The sequence below is a fragment of the Aphis gossypii genome, chromosome X (genome assembly GCF_020184175.1).
Source record: "Aphis gossypii isolate Hap1 chromosome X, ASM2018417v2, whole genome shotgun sequence".
Lineage (NCBI taxonomy): Eukaryota > Metazoa > Arthropoda > Insecta > Hemiptera > Aphididae > Aphis > Aphis gossypii.
The window spans coordinates 15,635,002-15,656,562 of NC_065533.1; the positions used below are offsets into that span (position 1 = coordinate 15,635,002).

The window sequence follows — 21,561 nt, forward strand, 5'->3', positions numbered from 1 at the left end:
ATAACATGTTATGTTAATATTCTTATAGATGAAAATGGAATTGGCGAAAAAAAGAAAACTATAAACCATTTTACTTTTGGCCAATTTAAGTGCCCAGTTGTATGGTCTACCAGATTTTCATTACATCCTAGGCTTCAACGAGCAACAGCTATGGGTTTACTTGGTATACAAGTTTTACATACTATGCTTGAAGGGTTTTCTGTTCGAAATCGCCGAAATATGTTTGTTTATAAAGAGTCGTCTGGTTCTGTGTTTTATTTAAGGTAAATGTTCAAAATTTCATTAATTTATTTGAGCTTATAGTATTGTTTTCTTTGTAGAATCTATGAAAATTCTAGTCAACAGCAACAAGAGCAAAAAAATAATAATAATTTAGTATATCCATTACAATATGATTCTGATGACGATGATACTATATCAAGATGCTCATCTGCCACATCAACAACAATTACATCCACAATATTTTCTTCTAACCAATCAAATTTTTCACGCAAATATTCTGAAGATGTTAATGTTAATGTAATATCATCATACACATATACAGAGTTTTTCAAATCCTATAAAATATACCAATAAATATCACTAAAATACAGAGTGCGGCATAAGTCGGTTCCCGCTGTTTTGTTATCGCAAAACTGCTTATTATTGTTATTAATAATTTATTTGTTATTATAATTAGAATCAGTTTTATAATAATTATTGTGATTATCATTAATGGCAGCCGGTATTATCGGTTCTATATACAATATACATATTTAATTTGTTGTGTTAATTGGGAAACCGACTTATACCGCACCCTGTATATTTAAATTCAAAGGGAAGCCATTATTGAAACATGACTCTTGTATTGGTTAAGTTTCAATGCATTTTGACTGTTATTTGATGTATCAAATCTTTAAGAAACAAAATCTATTTTTATTTTATTAATTTTACATTTACACATTTTTCATTTTAAGACCAACACAAGACGAGAATAAATTAGTATTAAAAATGTACATTAAATAATGATAGTGCCACTATAAGTCATTGTTAATTAAAACTAAATTTAAAAATAAATATATTTATGTTACTTTGAAAGTAATGTGTACATGAAATTATAATAATTTCTATAACTTAAATTCTAGCCATAAATAATTTTTTTAAGTTAATCTGTATTAATTATCCTTGTATAAGATTAAACGTTAAAAAGATATTAAAGCAGAATTAATTTGGCTCAAATAAAAAATAATAACTTATTTTATATTAGTTTTATTTAACTGAATGTAAAAGTTCTAATTGTCATACCCTTAACAATAATTTAAAACCAGCTCCATATTATCACTTACTAACTAACCTGCAGATTTTGCTTAATTTATTAAACATATTTAACCTGACAATATTTTTTAAATGTATAATGCTCATAATGTACAAGTATGAATAATTAATAGCAAAATAAAAAACCAAGACTAAATGTATATTGTATATATTATAAACAGTAAAAAAAATATAATACAAAAAACAAAATGATCATAATTTGGAAATCTCTGTATATATATGTATATAATTATGTGTGGATACTAATTTATTCATCACCTCATGAACATTTCATAATTTTTATTATTTAATTTAGTATATGGACAATAAATCTATTCAAAATCCTGGAACACGTTCTTTAGGTGGGTATTGGGGTGACATAGATTCAAAGGATGTAGAAGATTTGACATTAAAAGTACATGGAATATCGCCTGTTGGTAAGTAGTATACATTTAACTAATTAAGATATAACTGTGAAAAATTTAATGTTTTTTACTATTTTCATTATATTAGGTGATGAAATTCGCATTGATCTAGTAAGAGTTCTACAGAACCGATTAAATGATGGTGTATTAGAACTATTAACAACCATGTTATATAGAAATCCTCTATGTAGATTGTATCCAGATGATGTACGCTTTGTGCAACCAAGTAATGGTCACCCAGATTATACTATGAAAGTAATTATTTCATATTATATTATATCTATTTAATAATAAAGATTGTTTCTTAAAAAAGAACTTGAAGGTTTTAAATTATAAAAATAGATAACAAAATAAAATTGAGTTCAACAATTTGTTCTTTTCTAATTATAACATTTAATGTCAATAGTACTAATATGGTTACATTAAACGTAATTTTACTTATACAACAATTTACTTATTTAAAATTATTTTTTTTTTTTTAGTTATCATTGCCAATTGAAACAAAAATTACAAAATTGTTTATACACAATCTAAAACGTAATGCTGCAACTTTATTGCTATTTCCACCACAATATGCGAGTCGTCATCACAGATTTAACTATGCATATAGTATGATTAATGAAACAAAAAAGCCTATTATTCGTTCATTTTTTATGTACAATCAGCCAATTGCTGGTACTAGTGTAATTGGTGGTAAACGAATTACAAGTGGTAAACGAGGTCTAGCTTGTGTTTTATTTGACATTTATTCAAATGAAGATCACGATTCAATAGAGGATTTATATGACTATCCTACTGATCCTGAGTTATTTGAGAGACATACACATGCAGAATGTATTGATGATTTGAAATCAACAACTGAATATAGTGGCTATAGTAAGAATTCTAAATTTTGATTTATATTAATGTTAATTTGAAGTAATTAATGTAATTACTAAATTACTATTCACAATGTTTAGTCAAATTGTTTGTATGGTGGCGCGGTCGAGATAACATGGAAGTTCTTCAGCAAAAATTAACTTCCACTGTAACTTACTCTTTATGGGATATTTACATTGAACGATTTCTGTGGGAACAACCACTTATAATTGAACAACCATCTGAAATATATGTGAATCCGTTATGTATTCAATTTTTAGCAAAATGGATTGCGTTTGGAGCACGTAAATCGGTTCCATTGGCTTACCATTCTAAAATATTATGTCGGTAAGTATATTATATTTTATATTCTTATGGACTGGTATAAATTAATATATAACTAGTAAAAAAACTAGTAGTTAATAACTACTATATTATATACATGTATATATTATATAATTTTTCTTTTTAAAAATCTTCATTGTACTCATTGCATCTGATAGTGACTGTTTCACAGAAAGGAGTCTGTGTATACATTTATAATAATTACAAATTCTTACTTAACTTAAAATAAGGTTTTCAATGACTATATTTGTTTGTATTTTATGTTTTTGAAGCTTATTGTGTTAAAATTAATTTATATATTATTACTAAGTAAAATTTATTTTTGAATTTTCTGTATAGTGTATCTTGCATAAATTAATTTGGTTATAATGATTATTGGAATAATCTAATTTTTTCTTTTCCTTGAATGTAATGTGATACTGGCTTTCATTGTCTACTAAAATACTAACGTTTAAATTAAACTTTACTTAATTTATGAATTTCTATTTTATGTAATGCATTTTTTTTTTATATATAAATTAATTTACAAAAGAGTTACAAAATTATTTATATCATTCTTTAGGAGTATATTTTACAGTTTTTAACCAATATGTAGTTTGTATTTTAATATATGATAGTTACCAAAACTGATAACAATAAATTATAAAATTCCCATATAAAAAAATGTAATACAATTAAATTATTTATAATATATTTCTAGTATTATACATTATATTTATCTTAACAATTTAAAAAAAAAAAATATTAACACTTTTTTTTTTACATATCTTAGCATACACATAAGTCACGTGCTTCGAGAATTTAAGACACATTTATCTTGGTCTTGGTTATCATCATCTAACAATTTGCCTATTTCTGTTCGTTACTTTTACGTTCCACGCACAAAATATGGTGAAACATCAGTTGATTGTGTTAGTAACAACATTATAAGTGATTCAGCTGACCCTCTGCAACTGCGAAAAGAACATGATTCTTCATTGAATAATTTAATGTTCTATGAATGGAAAGTACCAGATACTGATTCAGTAGTATGTCCACCTTCTGCTGCATGTATTTTAATAGTAGTGTCTGTAACTTCTACCAAGAGCAAACATAAACGTAAACGACAACAACATCTAAATATGGGTAATGAACACAGTGATTCAGATGCAGATAATGGTTTAGTTGTACCAGAAAATAATGAAAACATAAATATTGTTGGAGGTAAATAGTTATTTATATTACTAAAGATTTGCTATTATATTATTATTTAAGGAATATTTCAATTATAGTATTATAGTGATATGATATTATTTAATAATTAATTTAATATATAGTGGAACCTTGATAAATCGAAAACCACAACAAGTCAAAATAAATGCTATTTCTAAACCTCAATTATTCAAAAGAAAAACGATAGACAACTTGAATCAAACATTCTGAGTTCCAAATATAGACAGATAATGATAGATAATTTTTAAAATCGTTTGTCTAAACTGCTGACTGTTCCAATGATTTAACCTAAACCTTTATCACGTTTATTTTATATATTATTGTATTTTTTATTTGGTTTATTTTCACCACATTTGGTATTGTCAATTGCAATCAATTGATTTCAAATTTTTGGTGAATCAAATATAAAAATTATCAATTATTTATTCACATTTTTAATAACAATTTTAAAGTAATAACAATAACAATACACATTATAATTATATAGTATATATGTGTATACTATAAAATAATTAAAAACTGTAATATATGTCCATACATTGCAAATCGAAAAAATCACATTCCCCATAAATTTTGACTTATTAAGGTTCTACTGTAGTTCAGAAATTGTTTCCAATAAAAATAAAAATTCTATTATACATTCCTTCTGTTAATATTCAAGATAATACTCTTTTATATTTTACAGATAATATTGAAACTTCTATAACTGATGATCAACCAATAACTTTAAATAATGATGGAGATGAAAATGTTATTCAAACCACAGTTGATACTAATAAATCTGATACTAATAAATATCAAAAACCACCAAATGTCAATACTTGTGAAAAAATTAGTAAACTATTTCTATTAGCTATATCTGGTCAATCGGTTCATGCATTATCATACAGTTGTCATAAAAATGAAGACCAACCTATTGCTATCCAACGTTTGAGTCGCTGGTTAGAATGGCGAAACATTGTTTTCACATCATCTATATATCACATGATAGGACTAAGAAACTCAAAAATATATAGGCAATTTGGAAGCACTCAAATTAAAAGCCAATCATCAAAAATAAATAATAACCTAGATTTATTATTGGATTATAAGAATTATGCTGCTATTGTAGGAGAACACGAATCTCATGAGAAAATATTTGTTGAAAAAAACTTTCGAATAAATAATCGTGGTTCCAAACCACTTGATAATGATACAGAAGATAAAAAAAATAAACCTTTAAACTACAAAAAAGATGTTCTTGATTCGTATATTGAACGATTGGTGAGAAATAGTAAACAAAAGCGTCGCACAGGTAAGGTTAAAAATAGTTTACCTAAACTTAACAAATCTTAAACTACGAGTATATACCTTTACTATCAAGTTATTAAATAATAATTAAATGAATCAAACTCATATAAAATCACAGATCACTAAAATGTGATTCTAAACTTCAGATAGTATTTAATTATTAATAATATTAATTTTAAATCTACAAGTTTTTTTAATAAATATAGTTTTTACGATAGAAATATAATTTTCAATAGTTCAATGATTATTACAAATTTAAATTGAAATACTTGAAATATAATTTAATATATGAAAATCGTGTTATTTTAAAATAAACATTTTATTGAACAAATGTTATTTTAATATTATATATTTTATTCCTTTACAACATTTATAAAAATTAAATAATACTAAAAATCTAATGATTGAAATATGATTTATGTACGTTATTTCAGAAATGTATCAAAAGTTGTTATATGATATGTGGACTCAAGTGGATGCAGTTGTTACCAAAGAAGCTTTTCGGACTTTTTATCAACATAGTAGATTAATTCATTATTGTTTAACACCATTATTATTTTTACCTTGGTAAATAATAACATCTACTAATATTTTAAATAATTTGTTAATAATAATCTTAATAAATAATTTTATTTTTACTAGGTGGAGGTTAGAATCAGCTGCTACCCGAGATCATCTAGTGGATGCATCTAAATTAAGAAGTTTAGTTTTTTCACAGGCTCCTCAATGGCACAAACGATTATGTGCTAGATTGACAGTTGCATATGCTCAATATATTGAGACTGATCCTCTTTTTAGTGGCTTTCAACCAATTCAAATTGGTAAATCCCGTGTATATAATGATGGGTGAGTTAATCTATTAAAAAAAATTTAATACAATAATTAAAATAATTTATTTAATTTATATTTTAGTATGATAATGGATTTGGATAGCACTAAATCCATAACTCGTTATTATAAAAAAACTATACCAGGAGCTTCTGGTGGATTACTTTTAATAGAAATTGGAGTGTGCCAGCCATTTTATTACATCAAGCTTAGTTGTATTGAAAGAGCTCGAATTACAAATCTTGTTGAAAATTACAAAGATAAATGCAAATCGGTAAAGAATCTTAAATAATTATTAATCTCCAATATATTTGGGGAAAAAATGTTATTGTGCTTACTACCTTGCATTTTGCATGTATTAAATAATAATAATTAAATAATTTATATTTCTTTAGTATTGTCTCCTTGAACAATCTGAAAACATTATTCAGAATATGCACTTACATTCATTTACATACGACTTTCATGTACGAACACTATCAGACAGACTAAGTAAATTAGTAGAAAAACAGAAAGCTGGTAAAAGATGTAATTATGGCTGTGATATATTAATGTTATTGGATCATAAAAACTCTATACAAAATAGTGCCAATAAAACGGGAAATAACAATAAAAAAAATGCTATTGCTGGATTTTTAGATGATTTTTTGAAATATTATACGCTACCACCATTATATTCTAGTTGTTTAGTATTGGCAGGTACTACTATTAATATTTCAAATGTATACTATTTAGTTTTTAAATTACTTTATTTTATTTATAGGCGTCATTAAGCGCAGTGAAATACCTGTTACTGGTCTCCAATTATATGAATATTTAGTTGAAAACTGTTCGGAAGATTGTGAAGGGATGGCTGTTTTGAAAATTGGTGATAGTTCATCAGCAGAAGATGATGATGGAGCATCTCTATTTGATGATTTTGAAGATCATGAATTTTTAGATTCCCAACATATCTTTGGAAATGATTTAACTGTAAGAATGACAAATATATTATTTCCTGATAACATTAACAATTAAATAATACAACATTTTATAGGATTATATTCTTGTTCATCATATGGCTGGTAGTGATATACAACGAAGACAAGAATTGAAAAATAATTCAAATACTCATACTCGTAAACTGGGAATGGAATCAGATGATTTTTTTACTGATAATCAGTATGAAGTATGTGGTTTATTTGATGCAACACTTGTTATGACTTTGTCATCAGTAAAACAATTATTATTGGACACTAGTAATGAAATCACTTTATCATATTATGTGTTGTTGACAAATAATGAAAATTATAATTTGAAAAAGTATGTTTAATGATTATGTTTATGTATGTAAGCGGTGAAGTGTATAATGTCAATAATATGTATGGTATTGCTCATTTTTGAAGTAGTTTATGTAGTAGTACAGTAGTTCTCAACCGGGGTGACACAAAAAATCAGCGAGAAAAGGAAAAAAAATAATTTTTGCGAAAAAAAATCATATTATGATATTCATATTAATCGTTTTGAACGTGTAGGTACTGTATTTTTTTTTTTTTTTTTTTTTTTTTAATAGAATGATTGCCAAGATTGTTTATTATTTTGATGTTAGGGTGACGTAGTATTTGATTCTAATGGTTAAAGGTAACATGAATCAAAAAAGGTTGAGAACTACTGTAGTAGTAAATATATGAAACACGGTGCCTAAACAGCTTAACCTTCTTCCCCCCAGAAAATTCAACCTTTTAAATTAAACATTTTAGAATAATGTACTAATTGAAAACCAAGCTTAAAGAAATTGTCAGTTACTAGCAAAATTTAATTTTCTTTTTTTGTTATTGATATTAAATATTTATTTTAGAACCAATGTAATCTAAATCTTTGATAGTGATTTAGACTATTTTAGCTGTTATGTACTCACTAATATTAGTTGGTTAAACCTATGAAATAACTGTTTTATTATTGATTTCATTGTTATAGTACTCTATCCATCATAAGACGTATAAAATTAATAACAGTGGCGTTTACAACATAAAATATTTGAGGATGCCCAATTTATTCTATAGTTTTTTAGGTTCTACATAAATAAAATTTGCCATTTGGGCTATTATATGAAAAGAAAATTTTGGAGTTTTGAATTTTAACTATTATACTTTCTAAAAAATAATTGTATTTTTTACAAAAATTTTTAAAAAGCAAATAATTTGTAAGAATATTAGTAGTAATATATGGTATATTAATTCTAATATACTATATTTTTAATTAATAGTAAAAATAACTTTGATTTATAGTAAACTAATGTTACATATTTAAAAAAAAAATATGAACATAAAATATAACTTAAGTCTCTATTATTTAAAAACTTTTTAAAGAAAACAATTTAAAAAAATGAACAAAATTAAAAATAATACTTCATTTAGTAAAAGTAAAATACTTTTTTTTGTCTATAAAATGTGATTATATCTTATGTATTTTATGTATTTTAATAAATATATTTTTACATGTTACATGTAATAAAAAATAATTAATCAAATAGAAATTGGGTAGGCTCAGGCTTAATCGGCTTACCCTGTCAACATATAACTGTTAAAAAAAAAAAGAAGCAAGTCAACAAAAAGCAAATATTGAAATGATATTATTGCTAATTGTACTCGCTATTTATTTTACATTTTTTCTTAAAATATAGATTTGTGGGATAATCTGTTTTGGCATCATGTACCTCATATATAAGTCAATTTGTTAAATTATAATATTCACGTTTTATACTTTGACAATTTTTTTTTTTTGGTTTATTTCATGTTAGTTCTTAGCACTGTATTTAATGTTGTTTCTATTATTTAAGACTTACACTTTTCTGCTTATGTAATGTATATTTAAATGCTCACATTTTGTACCCTGTATATATATTATTATTTTTTTTTTCTAGACAAAAAACCGTTTCACTTAAGACCTTCTACAATACACAACAAAGACATAGTACACCTATTCGTCCATCTGATCGTAGATTTAATCAATCAAATAACCAATTATTGTCTGCTAGTGTACCCAGTGATAGTGTTGGTAATTCTCTAACATCTGAGTCAGCTACTTGTGGTGGAAGCTTGGATGAAAACAATGCTTTTCAAAATTATTCTCAATTACCCCCAAATCATTTACCTTATTTCAAAAAGAAATGTAAAAAAAATAATGAATATGTCTATGATGATTTGAACGAACATCATCAACAAACTATTAAAAAAAGAAACCTTATAAAATTCTATGAGAAAAAAGCAGCAGAATTGGTCGCACATACTGTAGATACAGCAGCCAATCGTTGTCGTATACATCTATTATGGAAATTATTTGGTATACCAATTGATCAACAGGTAAATTATATGAAAAAATGACCGATTTATTATTATAAGTGAATAAAAATAAAAATTTGTATTTTTTTAGAAACTTGGAATTACCGACGTTACATTTAATCAACTAGAAGAACTAGTGAATACAGCTGTTTTTGTAAAATCATTATGCGAATATGACATAAACTACCGTCATATATTAAAGCTACTTCATAAACAACCACAATGGTTTACTTCATTACACAAAATGATCTCTGGGCAATCAACATTATTATTAGAGACGACTTCTACATTACCCCCACAGTGTCGTATTTATAATAGTAATAGATCAGAACATCAATACATAGTAGTCTTACCAAATTTAACAGAATTTGACGAATTTGATGCGTTTGTAATAATTGATAATGGAATCGACTCAACAGAGAAACTTGTTTCCTCATCCGATTCATTAGTAAATATAGTTTTTAGAAGAAATGTAAGTGGATCTGATGAAGTGGCTGCACTAGTAGAAACTGTTGGAGATGCTATATGTTATCTTATTTGGCAATCAATCAAATGAATATCAAAATTTTAATAGTGTCGCGTTTTGTTACATAATCTTATTGAAAATCTTAAATACTCTAGATCAAATTTGTTAATAATATAAAACTATACCTAATATAATTTTGTGCCATTTATATAGTTATATTATTATTGAGTCTAGTCATTTAATTCTCCAAAAATGTCAACACCAAGTTTAGTTAGTAATATTTTACAACTATTGAATATTATAATATATTCTTACTCAATATTATTTTACTTAATTTTTTCTAACACTTTTATTAATAGCTTATATTATATAACAAAACATGTTACTCTTTGGTAATAAAAAAATAAACACAATGTTTTTAGCTTAATTGTGAAATTATATTTTAATAATCAAGATTATTTAAGAATAATTGTATTTTTCTAAATTATTATAAGAAGAGAATAGGCCTATTATTTACTCAAAGTCTGATATAAAGAATGTTGAATTTTACTAATTTTATGCAAGCGTGATTATTTACAAACATATAGTACAATTTTATTTTTAAATGACTGTTGATAACCAAATTTAATATTATAAAGTTAAATTGCTTGTTATGTTGTATCTTTTTGTTACCAATTGATATGAATGTTTGTATAAAATGGTAAATTCCAAAACGTACAATTTATTACTTTTGCTCAATGTTATTAATTATTTTTATTGTTTTGTTGAATTATTGGTACTAAATAATTTTTTTTTTATTTGAATGTACCAATTTTTGTGATTAAGTTAAGTTTTTATTAATATTAAGTGTCTGACATGGTTAATGTTTTATCTTTTATAATAAATAATTATTGAACTGACCTTGTTATTTTATTTTTATTTAAGTTATAGTTATTTTATTCAAATCTCATTGTTAATTAAATATATACCAACATTTGATTGTATAAAATATAAAAATATTAACAGTTAACCAAATTACTAAAACTGTAATTTATTACAAGGTTAATGTATCAACTGTGTTATTAAAAATAATTTTTGATCCTACCTTGTTGTTTTTAATATGTTAATAGTTAAGGAAAATTTTACAAAAACAAAATAACAATAAAATGATTCTCAAAATGTGTTAATGTTGTTTTATTATTTAAAATTAATATAGATTTTTCTTCTAACCATGATTTATTCAAGTCTAGTTTTATCATTAGCATTTAAATATTTAATAAAAAATTGTAATATATGTCATCCAGAAAAACTTCTAACATCAAGGAGATTCTGTAATGGTCAACAAACCATAATTTAGAAGTATAGTAGTTAGAAAGACTATCTGTTATGATTTTTATAACAACAATTTTGAAATCAATCAATTTAAATAACTAAATACTTACATACATTTTATTGTGCTAATGAATTATTTTTGTTAATTGTTTGTTTATTTTAAGGCTTAGAAAACTAAAAAAAAATCACAGAATTGCACAGTACATTATTGAGTTAGCTTGAAAAATGTTGTTAATATTTATTATTGATGTGGTTATACTACTTATACTATAAATTATGATATTATTGAAATGGATTCTTGTTAAGATAGAATATATTTAGTATACATTGTTTTGTTTTTAATTATTTATTAATTATTATAGTTGGTTTTAAAACTTTAAACGTTAAACAATTATACAATTACATTTTATGATTGGTATATTTGTATGAAATATATTATAATTATATTACCTTTATGGCTTTATGCTTTATTTATATAATATATCACAGGGGTGGCCAAACTTTTTTTTTGGTCACGATCTACTAATAATAAACTTCACTTTTGAGGATCGACTTTCATAGAAATTATTTTTAATAATTATAGTTATTTAATAATAAAAAAAAATGATCTATGGGAGTCGATCCTCAAAGAAAAAGTATATTTTTAATAGATCGTGACCAAAAAAAGTTAGGCCACCTCTGCTCTAGAACCTAACTTAGTTTTTATAAACGCAAATTATGGATTTTTACCATCAATTTTAAAACAATTCGTAAGTCAAAATGCTTTAATAATTATTGATTCCATGATTGGTAAAATCTGTAGTAAACAAATTAGATAAAGTAATTTATTGGTGAAGTAGGTGTCACAATAAATCAAAAATGAATAAATGTTTTGCAAAAAAATGTCAGATTTAATATTTTACAAAAAATATCAAATATTTTAACCAGAGAAACCAATCTATGGAAGTATTGCCTGAAGATTTTACCAACGAGGACTTGGTTTACTTTAAATACGCCTATTTAACTTCTACGATGTGGAACGCAATTTTTCGCGTTATAAAAATATCTTTTCGGACGATCTTCGTCAATTACACATTTACACGTTGACAATCTTAAAAAGCTCTGGTGGTCCAATGCAAAAAAAATATTATAATAACCCATTACATTATTTACTGTCATACATACAATCAACATACAAATCAAAATTAACAACCCTAAGCTATTATCGATTTCCCTAATTTATTATGTTTATCAATAACAATACATGCACTATACAGCCATAACTTAGGAATAAAGACGTTCTGTATAAATAACTCAAAAATCCAAACATGAAATACTTATCACCAAAACTTTAAAGCTGAAATTTATTTTGATGTTTTTGAAACATCTAAATTAAAAGGTTTATAAATTATTATTGATTTAATATATATTTCAATTTTTTTATATATAAAATGTTTTATTATATACATAGCCAGTCACAGAATTAAGAATTTATAAATAATAATTTAGGAAAAAAAATCTAAATTTACATTTTAACTTAAATCCCAATATACCTACCAATCTACTTTATGGATATTGTAATAATCGGTTTCTATACATTTCAGTGTATTAATTGTGTAATTGCTTATATCAATTATTTTGCTATAAGCCTATAACTAATCAAAAACCATACTCGTGGATTGGCGACTTAAAACTACGTATTGTACCTACGTATGGATATTATGAATTTTAAACGCAATGAAATTTTCAAAATAGGTATATATAGATTCATTTCAGATAATGAGTAGGTACTTGTTTAATCATAAATCTATTCACACATCGCATTTTAAACACAGCAAAATGGTTTAATTCAAATTAAACATATACCTACATTTACATTTAACAGTGACCTACTACCTACTCGATACCGGTTACTGTACAGCAGAACTTGCACAACTTATTTTCGTAGACTACAATCAAACTCTGTACATTACTGGTAGGTATTAATATATGTGTCATAAGCTCTTTACAATAGAGTAACCCGTTTGCGAACTAGATAGGTACTTATTATTTTTCTAAACAGCCTGCAGACTAACAGAAGTTAATTTTACATTTTATGGTAATAATCATTTTAATTATTGTATTTTATTTTATCAAAAGTAGATCATGAACAATTAGACACTCAAAAATCAAAATATAATAATATCAAAATTGTAGACAAAAAAAACAATAATGTAGGTACCTATAATACGGCATACTACAATATAATAGTTCAGTTTACATGTTATATATAAAAACATTGTGCAAAATAAATAGATGGGCTTGCCGGAAAAATAATGAAAAAATAAATACTGCGCGATTATAAATAATCTTTGAAATAAATTAATAATTAAAATAGTTATTACCATAAAATGATTTTAGTTCTTAAAAGGCCTAACTAACCTGTATGCAACGAGCCTGAAAAACAGCAAGCTGTTTGGAAAAATAATAATTTGTTCATAAATGGGCTACCCCATTGCAGAGGCTAAAAGCCTAGTTTTTAAGCAAAAAAAAAAATTTTCCATATAGCCTACAACATATTATATGTATATAATTTAGCTATCTTTTATTTCTGTTTGTCATAAAGCTGATGAAAAGGCACAAAAAAATCAAAAAAATCATCTCATGCATGAACGAAATATGCATAGGCTCAAATCGCAGCGGCCCTTATATTAGCCTTAGCCCCCCAATATATTAATGTTTTAATGACTTACAATTTTTGTACCTCGCCAGTTTTTTCAACGATTTAATAGCCAGGGCTGCCCCCCTCTAAATTGAACCAATTTGCGCCTATGACGAAGTATGATGCACATTTGTGTGGGTATATATAGTACTCACTTCTATTGAAAATAGATTTTAACAAAATATATTGTGCGAATAGGAGAACCTTTAAATGTTAACGTGCAGTGACGAAATTAAAGATTTTCTTATTTTTGTGGGTGGAGGGGATATTTTTTTAGTAGAAAACTTTAAACTTTATCAGTTCAAAAAAAAAAAAAATAATAAAAAAAAAACCTTAAGCTCTATTAAGAACACAATAAACTATTTATAATATTATGGTTGGATTACAATTCAATTATAAATACTGGAAAATACTTGGAAAATAATGCTCCGAGAAGGGTTCTATCTCTCCTCATCCCCTCTTAATCATGCCGCTGCGAAAGTGATAATATATAGATGCACCACCATTCAGTACCGCAAAAACGGCCGGGACGTTGACGATACACGCCTATAGGAAATGTGACATTTCGTACGGTTGGGTTGCATTTCTCGTTTTTTTTTTTTTTTTAACATCATGCAAATGTTTATAATAATATGTAGGTACCTATATTATGTTATATAGGTACACACATATTGTGTATAATTTACCAGATATACACGTTTACGGATATTATTATGTATTGTATATTATATCGTTACGACGACTACGATGGCCGTACGATATATAGACTGCACGTTTATAATATAATATACATACCTACCCAACTATAATACACACACACACACACACGGCATACACCGGTAATGTATATACATATTACATACACGTAAAGGTACAATCGACCGTCAAGGTTATTCAAATTTAGCGTTGCTGAGGTAAGCGCAGTGAGGTCACACACGTATATATTATAGCAGACTCATATAAATATATTATAATCCTTTCTATATTATATTGTTACACGCAAAATGTGTATCTACATAATATATATGTATTATAATATAGGTGTATATAGTATGCGATTCCATATACTATTTTATTATGTATACGAATTCAATTATTTGTGTAACACACGACCCTCGCAGAATATTATACAATATCGTTTAAATATACGATATGTGTATGTATGACGCATAATATATATATATATATGTATTTATAAAATATGTAGAAAATTAAAGTATTAAAAATTATGAAAGACACTTTACTTATATATCCTAATAAGTAATAATATATAATACCTAGTGTGAATATGAGTCTATATTATAGGCTATAGTGCTTACTGCTTATTATGGTTTTAAATCTTCTTCTTGTAAGTTGGAAAGTTACATACTTATAATATGTACAGATGCAGTGTTGGGGAAGTTACTGTTTTTTGGTAATTAAATTACTGTACTAATTCCTTGTCAAAATTGTAACTAAATTATTTTTAAGTTACTTTTATTTTATTTGGTCAAGTTACATTTATTTTGAGTTAAAAAAATAACTCAATTAAAATAGAAGTTACATTTTTAAAAAATATCACTAGAGCTTAATGTAACCACGTTTTCAATACGACAATACATAAACTAAATATTAAATAATGACAATCAACAATATAAAATTATTAATAAATACTTATTTTGTTACACATTAAATATTAAACTTTTTTTTCAAATTTATTCTAAACAAAAGTGCATTTTCAAAATTGCAATCACTAATTTTAGATTGCTTTTTAGTACATGTATTAAATCAAAGAAAGTAACGAGTAATTAAGTAATAATTACTACAAAACAGTAACTCAAATAATATATAAATTAATTACAATAAAATGTAATTGAATTACCATCAAATTACTTAAGAAGTAATTTCGTTATAGGTAGTAACTTGTAACTTAAGTTACTTTCCAACACTTTATAGATGTATACTTTGTATACGCATCATCGGTATATACAGATAAATCATCCACGTCACATATTGAACACGAAGTTATAATATATTGTGTTTTCGTGTTTGACGTGCGGTCGTGCGGGTAAGAATAAGTCGATTTGATTATTTTTCCGATTATTAAGACATACCTATAGGTACTTACGCTAAACTGCTACTGCGACAATACTTATTAGATGTATTTTGTAAAAAAAAAAAAATGTCCTATAACAGCGTTTCCTAAACTTTTTTTCTGCCGAACCTCTTAGAGATAATAAAAACGATTACGGACCCTTTAATAAAAATAAAATTTTCGTTCTTATAATATTATATACTATATACTATATAGTATTTTCAATATACATTAGCGGACCCCTCCGGTACAAGTGTGGACCCCTAGGGGTCCGCGGACCATAGTTAAGGAAACGTTATGCTATAGAATATATCTTTAGTTAGTATATAGTTTAAATTATCAAAATATTTGATTTTATTTAGATTGTTCTTTCGTTTCCTCAAAATTAGTGATTTCGACTCATTCTCTTTTATCCGTGTTAAGTACCATCTAAAAATATGATATACGTATTTTCAGAATAACTATAATATATCCCCTTCTATTGTAGGTAAAACATCTTCGTGAAAGCTAAGGCTTGATTATTCATATTTATTTTTAGATTTTTGTGAATATAATTTGTACCTATTTTGTTAGTTACACGAACGCTTGTGCATAAATATGGTTCATATAAATTATAAACACGAACCAATGAGCTTAAAAAAAAAGTCAACGTAGAAAATGTTTCAAATTTTCTTACAGTCAATCCAAAAATATTAATACGATTTTATATAATTTTTTCTAGAAGTGATGTAAAATTACTTACAGAGAATTACTTACTAACTAATATATTTAGCATATTTAACATGGTTAACATATTTTAAACTTTATAGTGGTCTAACTAAGTGTGTTTAATTATTATAATTATAAATTATAAAATATAAAGTTAATATTATTTGATATACGTTATCTATAGGTACCTATATTATGAATACTTATTAATTATCATTAAATCAATAATATAAAGTAAGTTGTAAAAATTAGTACACATTCAATTAAGTTAAAATGTGTTTATGTGTAATGGCTTATCAAGTTTATTATAAAATATAAATGTAGTTAAACAATTTCATTATCATAATTAGGTATAATTATTTAAATTATGAAATATATAGGCAGCCAGGCAAGTAGGTGATATTATTTTTAAAATGTCTAGTACATACCTACCTACATTATAATAATTGTTGAATATCAAGAAAGTTGTTACAATTCACAGTCATCACACATTTTCTCTATTTAAATGTAAATGTATAATTATTGTGTTAGTAATATCTTGTAAATTGAAGATCAGCTATTTGTATCTATAATAATTACTTAGATAAATAGATAATTAAATAGTTAATTATAATATTTATTTACAAATATCTATTCTATTTATATATGGTTATGACTTATTATGTTATATTTATGTATGTCATATACATAAATATGTAGTTATCTCCCTCTTATTATTAAAATTAATCCCAAGTAGTGCAAATTAATTGCATATTATTTTTTGAAGTTCACTAGTCAAAATTATTAATTTCGATAAGCCTTATCTTACAATATATTTAGTGAATCAATTGAAACTCACTTTTTGAATTTTGAGACAAACAGGATGGAGAAGTTGATAGAATTTGATCACCAATTTATACCATCACGTATTTTCACTATCGTCAGTTCGAACCCGGCCACGGCCGTCCTCTTCTTTAGGTATAAGTAAAAGCGACAAACCATTATTCAAAGAAAAAGCTGAGAATAATACTGAGACTGTCATTCTCGCCCGACTCATTTATTATTTATAGCAAGGGTAACCGATTCCACAGCACAACAGTTTTTTGCAAACAGTAATTTAAACTAGTACAAATATTAGATGGTTAGAGAAACCAAGATAAAATGTTAAAACAAACACTAAACAACATATACCTAGGTACCTACCTACATCTAATTTCATAATAACTATGAAATGGTAATTATATAATAACTATTCATAATAACTATGGCATTTATCAACACAACAGTAAATATAACATTTATATTTATGTTTATTATGCTATATTGTGTTAAAAAAAAAAATAATAAATAATTAATAAGGAATGTAAAAACCATAGGTACCTAGATGTTTATATTGGATTATTATTGTTTTCGTTATCGGCTTGATTACTAGTAATGTATTAAAGGCGTATCGATTACCAACCTACATACAGCCTTCAGTGTCTTAGGTCAGTACCTATAACATCGATATCGACCATTTCAAAATTCAAGATCTAGTATTGTACCTAATTTGAAACGTCTTGTATTAAGTATGCACAGATAACTTCAGTATGATGTACAGAATTCGTTTTCTGTATAAAAACATTCTGTCGGACAATATAGACTATATAGAGTCAATTTGACTAGGTACTGCAGATCTATGGAAATACAAATATACATGGTAGTTAATTCTTTTTTAAATTTAAATTCATTGTTATAACTAGTTTGTGTTAAGTTTTGGTCACAGTTTATTTTTTTTTTTAATAAATATGCTTCTCGGTTGCTTTTTTAAAACAATGGTGTGTTTTTATTTGTTGTTTATTATGCTTTAAAATCCTAGCCCTATAATTTAGTGTAACATAATTACTGCCATCTATCTACTTGTTCACAAATTCGGGTTTTTATTTTAGCAGAGGACTTTCTAATATTTATAAACAATTAATCAAAATAATAATTTTAATTAAAAAATTCTAAAAAATGTTAAACAATAGTTTGCACAATAATTTCATTACTTTGGATTGATTATAGCAATAAGAAGAGGCTAACTTCATAAATCAAATCACATACATATCTGATATAGAACAATTATTTGTGTGTACGAATACTATATTTTAATATTTAAGTAATAAAATTATCATTTTAATAAAACTGATAAGACATTACACATTAATTACACTTAAATGTGTGCTGATTGTTACAACTTATATTAATATAGTTGACGTTTGAAAATTTTCTTAACGATAAAGTAATAAAAATCGAATGAGGAGAAACAGTTATTTTACAGAACACAGTTTAATATGAAATGTTGTAAAAAATTAATATGACTTTTCTGTAAATTTTTGTTAAAATGACTAATATGAGTTGCAAAATTCATAAAAAACATTATGCTACGTTTTGAAATTTTAGGTAAGTATATATATATATTTGTGTGTGTTTAATAAAATAGGTACTTAATAGTTAATAGGAGCTAAGATTTTAGTTTACCTACCTTGGGTAGGCTACCTACTACTAGTATCACTCAATATTTTATCAAAAAATTTTGATCTCACCACTTCACTGGTTCAATCATAAAAAAAAAAATGCGGACTAACCGATCTCAAATTCTCAACTAGAAGTAAATTACACGTAAATCCGTACCTATATTTTGACATAATATCGACCAACCAAAAAAAAAAGACAAAAAGCCAAATAAAATAAACGTAATTTTATCATGAAAAATTTACAAATACGTACATGTGTATTGTCAACGTAAAATCTATCTTTTTAACTTATATTATACCATTATTATACGAATTATGACTGCCAGACTGCGTATACACATACAACTAAGTTATCCTTATTATAAATGTAGATTATAAACCTGCAATGTTTACTGGAATATTAAAAATGTTATCAGTTTTTAACTGTAAAATAATTTGCTAATTTCCACGATTTTCACAAAATGTGTTAAAATTTTAATTCTAAACGCTTATAAAAATATTTTACACTCTTCATTTCTTTTTTTAATTTTAAAACTTATAAAAATATTCATATTAGATCAAACAATAATTTTAAATGTCTATAAATATCTCAAAAAGATTTAAAAAATCTTGAAAATGTTATCATTTAAAGAAAATGGTAATAAAGAGAATGAAAATTTCTACTTGTATTATAACGTAAAATAAAATCAATTTGATCATACACTGGTTTTGCAAAAAAAAATTTTCGGATTTTGCTTAACTTTCTTTTCTACCATTATTTAGAAAAGTGCTAAGAATTTTTTACTTTTGACTTTTAAAGTACCAACTAGATCTAATTTTCTTTAAACTCCAATAAAAAAATACACACACATTGTAAAATCAATACAATCGTCACTCAATTCAATAGGTATCTAAAAAGTTATAATTAAATACATTTTTTTTTATTACCTACAGAAATATTATACACAGGTGTTTAATTATTGTTTTACGTGGGTTAAAGGTAATAGGAATATGTTTATTGCAAAATATTATATAGATTATATTTTTGATAAAAGAAAAAAACGTATTTAAGCAGTTTGTAAGTTTCTAAAGCAGTTTTTTTTGCGTGGGTTTGTTTATTTAAAAAAAACTATTTTTAATTTTATTCTGTCAAGTTCACGTAAACAGGTCGTGTTGTAATAGTCATGACTGGTCACTGGTGACTCTATTGCCTTTACCTATTTAATTACGATACGGTCAAAATATAAATAATATGTTACAAACAATTTGACGTAAAACCGTATAAATGTTTTTTATTTATTAAAACAGCATTGAATAAAAACGAAATATCGCGTATAGTTTGACTTATACCTACGATTCAACAACCGTTATCCGTATCTTTTCCACTACTAGGTACCTAAGTAAGATAAGTTAATATCGAATTCGTGACCGCCTCTTATCAGTAATCAGTACGACAGTACCTATCATATCTATCTAGGTATAGGTAATTAAGCACGACGGGTTACGTAAAAAATTAAACTCTGTGCCGCACTAAATTAAATTTAGGGGACCACCATTTTAGGCGTATCGATCAAAAGTTCCGTGTTACAACTCAGCGACAAACGAAAGTAATGATTTATCGTGCGAATCGATTACGACGTAGGGTCGTGTCCTTACGCGTCTCGTGTGGCGCCCGCCACTCATTATGTTATTATATTATTCAGCGATTTTAAACGATAAATATTCGAAATATAAAATCTCTAATATTATTGTACAATATCACGTAGCACTCTGTGATATCGGTGTTTTACAGTTTCGCGGTTTGAAACACCGTTTCAACCCGTATTAATACTTGAATCGTATCCCGTTATCGTTTTCGATAGGATTTCATCGTACGCAGTGGCGTAAATGAAACAATAATAATTGCATTACCACATTTGAAACGTGATAGTGCAAGTTTATATTATTGCACCACCAAAAAAATCATAAAAACTCATATGCCTACCTATAATTTCTATTTTCGAAAGTACCTCATACCTATATTTTGTTTTATAAATTACGAGCACGTAAAAAATTTAATTTTCGTACAAGTGTCGTTTGGTATGTATATCTCGAAATCCTATTTCAACGGTACAATTGGGTAAACGTTTTTCCGACGATCATGACGTCGTTATACGTTTTCTGTTAGCGTAACGATAAATTCGTGCGTTTTTTAGAAAATAGGACGTCGACCGGGGGTTAAAAATCGAAAATCGTTTAGAATATCAGCTCTCGGAGCACCGCCGATCGCGCGAACGACGGTACGCGGTACGGCGG

At 25.8% G+C, this 21,561-nt stretch overlaps 1 protein-coding gene and 1 long non-coding RNA gene across 4 annotated transcripts in view; one reads left to right on the top strand and one right to left on the bottom strand.

Annotated features, from left to right (window-relative positions):
• Positions 1 to 11,570, top strand: part of LOC114124514 (uncharacterized) — a 41,204-nt gene extending 29,634 nt beyond the window's left edge. For all 3 annotated transcript variants that reach the window (XM_027987784.2, XM_027987780.2, XM_027987782.2), the window contains 16 exons: positions 29 to 263; positions 321 to 519; positions 1,610 to 1,730; positions 1,807 to 1,973; positions 2,201 to 2,594; positions 2,678 to 2,924; positions 3,694 to 4,124; positions 4,819 to 5,427; positions 5,858 to 5,990; positions 6,066 to 6,269; positions 6,336 to 6,525; positions 6,647 to 6,950; positions 7,015 to 7,223; positions 7,288 to 7,553; positions 9,154 to 9,592; positions 9,663 to 11,570. In XM_027987784.2, the coding sequence (XP_027843585.2) occupies positions 29 to 263; positions 321 to 519; positions 1,610 to 1,730; positions 1,807 to 1,973; positions 2,201 to 2,594; positions 2,678 to 2,924; positions 3,694 to 4,124; positions 4,819 to 5,427; positions 5,858 to 5,990; positions 6,066 to 6,269; positions 6,336 to 6,525; positions 6,647 to 6,950; positions 7,015 to 7,223; positions 7,288 to 7,553; positions 9,154 to 9,592; positions 9,663 to 10,127 (4,613 nt within the window). In that variant the 3' untranslated portion in view covers positions 10,128 to 11,570. The remainder of the gene's footprint in view (positions 1 to 28; positions 264 to 320; positions 520 to 1,609; positions 1,731 to 1,806; positions 1,974 to 2,200; positions 2,595 to 2,677; positions 2,925 to 3,693; positions 4,125 to 4,818; positions 5,428 to 5,857; positions 5,991 to 6,065; positions 6,270 to 6,335; positions 6,526 to 6,646; positions 6,951 to 7,014; positions 7,224 to 7,287; positions 7,554 to 9,153; positions 9,593 to 9,662) is intronic.
• LOC126552940 (uncharacterized) lies at positions 6,138 to 17,986 on the bottom strand. The gene is made up of 3 exons (XR_007606408.1): positions 17,649 to 17,986; positions 7,039 to 7,221; positions 6,138 to 6,279 (listed from the first exon to the last, which is right to left on the bottom strand). It is a non-coding gene; the product is annotated as an uncharacterized LOC126552940 (long non-coding RNA).
• Between the last annotated feature and the right edge of the window lie 3,575 nt (positions 17,987 to 21,561).